The 7,016-nt window shown below is 31.0% G+C and overlaps 1 protein-coding gene across 4 annotated transcripts; it reads left to right on the top strand.

Moving 5' to 3' along the window:
* Positions 1-435: 435 nt before the first annotated feature.
* LOC107617573 (protein LOL1) lies at positions 436-2,985 on the top strand. 4 transcript variants are annotated; one of them, XM_016319358.3, is made up of 6 exons: positions 436-818; positions 928-1,115; positions 1,326-1,439; positions 1,695-1,808; positions 2,154-2,263; positions 2,660-2,985. In XM_016319358.3, exons 2-6 carry the CDS (start codon positions 1,052-1,054, stop codon positions 2,696-2,698), a joined length of 441 nt encoding a protein of 146 aa, XP_016174844.1. In that variant the 5' UTR covers positions 436-818; positions 928-1,051; the 3' UTR covers positions 2,699-2,985. The 4 variants fall into 4 exon arrangements, with proteins under 4 accessions (XP_016174844.1, XP_088357466.1, XP_016174851.1 ...); XM_088501340.1 differs by having other exon boundaries at positions 516-818; positions 1,323-1,439; XM_016319365.3 differs by lacking the exon at positions 2,154-2,263 and having other exon boundaries at positions 516-818.
* The last annotated feature ends 4,031 nt before the right edge of the window (positions 2,986-7,016 follow it).

The following is a 7,016-nucleotide window of genomic DNA, read 5'->3' as shown; positions in this document are numbered from 1 at the left end:
TTTTTTTAGTTTTAAGATGTTCTTTTTCTAATTTTTTTATGTTTTTTTTGTTAGATTTTGAATCTTTTAAAATAATTTAGAATATCTTTTTTCTATTAGGTTTTGGATATTTTTTTGTTACGTTTCAAATATTTTTTTTATTAGTATTTAGATATTTATTTTACAATAATTTTAGATGTTTGTTTTTGTTTAGTTGTAGATGTTTTTTTTTTCAAATTTTAGATATTTCTTTTAATTTAATTCTGATTATTTCTCATAAAAATTTGAATTTACCTTCCTTCCAAAATAAAAAATAAAAAAGAAAGACTCGATCCTTTTTTTTCTAATGAGCTTTTTTTTTATACTAATTGTCTGCACCCTAATTAATTAACTAATAAAATTGGATAAGAGAAATATCTTAAACATAAAGTATGTAACCCTACATGTATCCGTTCCATTCCAATTCGGCCGACGCAAAGTCATCCCTACTTGAACAACGTATTGTTTTACGCTTTTACTCTTTTGACAATAAAACTAGACACATAATCTTAATCTTTCCAATATCCACGTATATACTTCTCTTTTTCCTGATTATATCTCATCTGAAGCAAGTTGCCAAATCAAAGGAAAATGTATTTTATTTTATAATTATTATATGATACCACCATCTAATAAATACTAGTACTAGTTGAAAGGGCCATAAACTACTCTGATCTATTTCTGAACTCTTTAGTTTCCCTATATAAAACCCTCTTCTCATGCATCGACTCTTACTTTATATTATATCTGCTTCTTCTATTTCTTTCTGCTGAATTGCTGCCACCCTTTCTGTTTCACAGGTTCCCCTTTCTTCTCACTCTATTTTTCCAAGCCTTTTCTTTTGTTCCATCTACCATGTGCAGCTTATACCTGACAATATGTACAAATGTTTGTTTCTTTACTTTTCAGGAGTTGAAACAAAATAAAATGGAAGAAACTGCTTTCTTCTCTATATAGATTTTGGCAGAGAAAGATAATATATAATACTTTTTTTTCTTTCTTTATTTATTTATTAAAAGTATTGTAATCTATAATGCCAGTTCCACTTGCTCCTTATCCAACACCACCGGCTCCACATACTCCTCCATCCGCAAATGGTATCTTAATTTTTCTTCATGTGTGCCTCGTTGGATTGGTTTCTTCATGTCTAATTTTGATTTTGATGGTGTAAGGAAACTTAAAGGAACACAAAAAATGGAATTGAGATGAAGATTTGCTAAGAGAGAATGTGTAATTAGTTTGGCCATTTGATAATTGAAAATTGTCTTTAACAACTTAAGTTGAAATCAATCGGTTTTGGCAAGCAGGTCAACAGAGCCAACTTGTGTGTTCTGGCTGTAGAAACCTTTTGCTCTATCCGGTTGGAGCCTCCTCTGTTTGCTGTGCTGTTTGCAATGCAGTCACCGCCGTGCCGCCTCCCGGTATCTCTCACTTCTCTCCACGCTTACCCTCCTCTGTTATGAATGATTTTATATTAACGTCGATGAAATTTTTTTTTTTAAAACTTAAAGTCGATTAAAAGAGACACATGAATAATTATATTTTTAATTTGTTCTTTATACTAGAATTTCTTCTGTGTTTTTGTGAATTTTTTGCATAAAATTTTTTTATTAAAAATTAAATTCTAAATTTTTAAATGATAGAAACTCTAATTTCATGTTACTAATGATTAACAGGAACGGAAATGGCCCAGTTAATCTGTGGAGGCTGCCATACATTACTAATGTACATCCGTGGCGCAACAAGTGTCCAATGCTCATGCTGTCACACTGTGAATCTAGCCATGGAAGGTAGTTATTGAACAAGTCTACTAGCATAGCATCTCAATAGCTTTCCAAACATATGAAGTTAAAGTTAAAGTTATAATAGACATCTATAAATGCAAAAATTAAATTTAGATATTAATTAACATATTATATTAGATTTTTTAGTTTTAATAAACACAAATTATTTTTAAAAAATATTATGTTAGATACTTTTAAAAGTATTTCTATTTTTTAAAACAACTACATAATTTTTTTATTTGCCAAATATAAAATAAAAAGTTTCTGCTTTAAAAAATGTACACATCTCTTTAAAAAACTTTCCTAAATCAAGTCTAAGAAGTTTTGAACAACAAAATTGTGATGATGCAGCAAATCAGGTGGCACATGTCAATTGTGGCAGCTGCAGGATGCTACTGATGTACCAATATGGAGCAACATCTGTTAAATGTGCAGTTTGCAATTTTGTAACTTCAATTGGGGTCAGTTCAAATTATGTAAATTTTCTATTTTTCATTTGATATTTATTTTATTTCAATTAAATTTTATTTTTAGTTTTATCTACTATTTTTTATTTTTTATAAAATTCTAAAAATAAAAAATATTAAGAATAAAAATATAAAAATATAAACTAAACACATCTTAAATTTCTTCTGCTTTAAAGATATGTTAACGGACTATTGTGAAAATTTGTTTCTTGTCTTGGATAAGCAAAAATTAGTTATTAATATACTATTATATCCAAATTAGCAATTATTTTAATTCTTAAATCTTAAACCTAAAAGGAATGAGGAAAAAAAAATTGCTTATGTGATGTGAAAATTTTGCTATTATAAACAATGATTTACAATGTGTTACCGAATTTATGAATTATGCAGGCATCAACAAGCATCACAGAGCAGAAGTTCAGCAACTAAATCAAACTATATATAGAGCAAAGTTAAATGATACAGAGACTCTACTATCTTGGTTTTGCTAGTTACATGTTGTTGGCCATAAGAATAAAGACTTTGTAAAGAGTACCATATTATGAGAGAGGGAACTCTCCACATTTTATAGAGTTACTTTTCTCTGCGTGATTTATTTTTTTGTTTGTTTGGGGGGGTGGTTGTTTTGATTTAGATTGGGTGTGTAAATAACTATTATGCTAAGATTTTAAGTATGTGTGCTTTTTCAATATTAAATAGAGGTGAATTCTATCCAATTCTTCTTAAAATAATATGTAAATTATTTTTTATAATGTGTTACATTTTAATTGAATATCTACTTTTAATTTGAGTTACTATTTTAATTATAGTTAGATTATATTGTAATTAAATTTTTAAAAGATAGGGATAAATGTATAATTTATTAAAACATTAGAAACTGATTTTTTTTTAATTTTTCAAATCACGTTAACTATGGTCCTAATCCTAAATTCTTCTTTCTCGTTCTCTCTCAATGTCAATCAGTAACTCTTCTTCACCAGTCAGCCTCTCCTGAAGTCTCGAACGGCCAAACTTCAGAGTCCAGAAGTCACGATCGCCGACTCCTCTGATTTGTCTCGTTAGCTCCGATGCGTCTCCAACACTGCACCATCACATCTGTGGCTTCCCTGCTTTGTGTCGTCGCGTCTCCTTATTTCGGTGCGTCTCTCGTCGTCGCATCCTCGTCCGTCATTGCGGTCACCACTGGCCAGAGTCTGTTTTATCGTGCTTGGACAGGTTGATTTTTTTTCTTCTCTGGGTTCTTGAAACTTCCTGTTAGTTTTTTTTAGTTATTCAGTTAGCTTATAATTTGATTACATTCAACAAAGCGGTGCTACTTGGGAGGCGCGAAGAGGATAAAGGAGTGGGAGAAAAACCAAAGGTTAAAAGCTATTACTGAGGGCTATGATACATCTTTTGAAAATGATTTGAAAAAAAAAATCATATTTTAATTTTTAATAATTTAAAAAATTGTATAATTATCTATTTTAAAAATTAATTTAATTATAATAACCAATTAAAAAATAATACATTCCACTAAAGTAAATTACATGTTACTTTGCAAAAAAAATATGATAAAATTCACCTTAAATAAAATGTACATAAAAAAACATATGCATTTAAAAGAACTTACATTAGTCTCATAGCCATTAAGTAAGATCAGAGGTTAATTTTTTTTGAGTCTAATGTAAGTTACTTTGGATAATAATAAGATATATGATGACATGTGTTTGTGTATGGAGCTTTAGACATGTCAATAATTTCTTGAAGATGCCTTTTTGGAATCAGAAAAGGTCCAATACGGCCACAAAAAGGTAAGTAATCAATTTGATGTGTTTGATTCAACAATATAACATCTGGTCCAAGATCCCAATAGATATTTTCAAAATGAAATTGAGGTGAAGATTTGATCAGCAAGAAACTACCAAGGGTTTATTCTATGGTTATTAATGCTGATATTGACTTGCATCGGAATTTTAGATACGCAAACTATGTTAATTGAGAATTGGATATGTATTGCAGACTTTATCAACATCTAATTAGGATTTAGCTCATCCTTTTTGGATACGACTAATTGGAACAACCCCAAAAAAAAAAAAAAAAAAAAAAACCCAAATCTGCAATTGTTTCTTGAATTTATTATTAAAATACTTTTTTTAAAAGTATTTATCAATTTCTTACAGTTTTGTCCCGGTAGTAGGTAATATTTTTCTTGTGTTGACTCGGAAGCGTTAAAACTTAAAAGTAAAACGGTTAGCGGCTTAGCGCATTTCATTTAGGATGTGCTATTATGGAAAGCTTTTTTTCTTTATAAGGCGTTAAACCATTATGCGCATTTAGTGAGAAAGCCAGAAAGAAAAAGAAAAAAATAAAGAAAAAACAAAATGAAGAGAAAAAAAAAAAGAAAAAATAAAAGAAAACAAAAAGGAAAAAGAAAAAGAAGAAAAAATGCGCATACATATAAGGTGTTGTAGTGTTTTTTTCTTGTTTACATTATTATTGTTCTTGGAACTGTATTCTCCCACTTTTAGCAGTGAGTGAGTGCTTAAACAATAATAAAAAAAAAACATATATCTCATTACAGTTGCACTGTTGCAGAATGTGCATACAAGCTCATTTCGTACAGCATCCAACATATTTTTCCTTATTACAACAAGCAACCTTTCGGTTTGTTTATATATAATGCATAAATATAATAAAGTAAAAATAATAGTAAGGGTCAATATTTTACGTAAAATAAAAAATAAAAAATTAAATCATATTAATCCAATACTTTTCAATTTTTATAATTTCCAACAGCCCTCTTATCATGTCAAGTGTTTTTTTTATTATTATTAAATCATTGATATTTGAATTCTATTATGATAAATTTTCCATTTAAATCTTATAATCATAAATTGAACCAACTTACATGCAAAGAATAGGGATCTTTCAGCAATTTTTTTTTATTTCTTAAAAAATAAGTATACTTATCACCTTAACCAATTTTAAGTTTATTTCTTTAATTTATCAAGTTTTATTTTGTATGGGCTATGAGCAATCTAGGGAATATTTTGGACTCCCCAACAAATTCACAATCGTCACCTTCAATTGAAAATTACACTTATGGAAGTAGCAGGCGTTTATCATTCCAAATTAAATATCTTTTCTCCCATATCTTTCCTCTTGTGAATCCTTAATCCTTTCAAATGCTTGCTACTAATAAGAGTAAAATTGTGGTGCTGGCAAAAAATCTTAAGAAGTTGGACTGCATATACAATAAGAGTTAACTTGTCTTTCTCATTATGATGCAAGCATTTTGCAAGGAAAACGTCACCACGCACTTATCTGCCGAAGAAATGTTATGAACACATTAGGAAGTTTGTATTTTATATATGTATATAACAAACAAAAAACAAGAACAACTCCTAGTTCTGTTCTTATGTTGTATATATGCTCCAATGTCAGTCATATATATGACCTGCAAATCATGTCAAGCAAACCTTATTCTAAAAATTTAATGAAGGTTTTTGATGTAACACCCTAATATTCAAATCCTTATGCTCGAGTCATAAGTCAATGATATTACGGTGGTACGACTCTCAGGTGGATTTTTAATAAATAAATATAGGTAATTCCGAAAGGAGTATTAATCGAGAAGCCTGAAAAGAGTAGAAATAAAATCGCGAAGACGTATCTCTCACGTTTCGACAACGTAACAAAAGATAAACCGTGAAGCCAAAAACGATATACGGACAAGGCGTAAAGGAGATTAAGAGATAGATAACAGATAGATATATATAACATAAGTAAATAGCTACTAGTCGCGACCCGCGAAGTTTAGGTCAGCTAGAGTACATTATGAAATTAGTTGACAACAGTATATCCTAATCTCTCCCGAAGGAAACATGAGAGCCTCTATAGGCAAATTCAAAGAGTTCAATACATAATATAAACTTTCCAAAACAAAGGTGGAGAGATTCTAATCAAAACACAAAGTAGAGGAAATAAAGATCTTCGCCGTCTCTCAGACGATCCACAACTCACTTCTGAGCACCTGGACCTGTATCTGAAAAACAAGAGATATATACGGAATGAGAACCCCGGGCCCATGGGTTCCCAGTACGGTAAAAGTGCCAAATAAATTCAATGTACTGCAACAAAAACTCACTAAGCATCCTAAACTTCTTCACCAATTATTCATCATAGGTTCTCGCTAATCCATGAATAGGCAACTGTCATAAGGGAGTGCTAAATTCAATTCATGTTTCACATGTTTCCCAACTCGCTGACTCTTCCACGAATCAGACTCAGAATCATAAGCAAAACCATCACCAGTTGTTCTGCCTCAGTAGTTCTATATCAATACATCATCATGCAATCGCATCATCAATTCATCCCATCAAGAACAGCCCTCACACCCACCGACACCAGCATGAAGGGCCTCTCAGTTGTACAAACACAAGCAATACAGGCAAGTAATACACAAACATGATACAAGTAGAACAAGTAGCATATAGTCAGGTAACATGGCATATATGATGTAGAAATCCAAGACAAATGGCAAACCCAAACAATTCAAACATATGCAAATGATGAATGCCTGCCCTATGGCTGATGATATCATCTGTCGGTTATATAGCCAACCCGACATGTCCTGGTAGCTAACCATTGGACAGAAACACCCCTTGCGGAGCAAGTAGGTTTGAGCTACAACCCCCTTGCTACTGCCCGCTCAACCCAGAGCCAGTGAAATAATCACTACTGCGGCTACTACCCAGGCGGGTGT

Source organism: Arachis ipaensis, chromosome B1 (genome assembly GCF_059453495.1).
Source record: "Arachis ipaensis isolate K30076 ecotype BB chromosome B1, ASM5945349v1, whole genome shotgun sequence".
Lineage (NCBI taxonomy): Eukaryota > Viridiplantae > Streptophyta > Magnoliopsida > Fabales > Fabaceae > Arachis > Arachis ipaensis.
The sequence above is the reverse complement of the archived record's forward strand: the minus strand, read 5'-3'. Positions and strand labels throughout refer to the sequence as shown.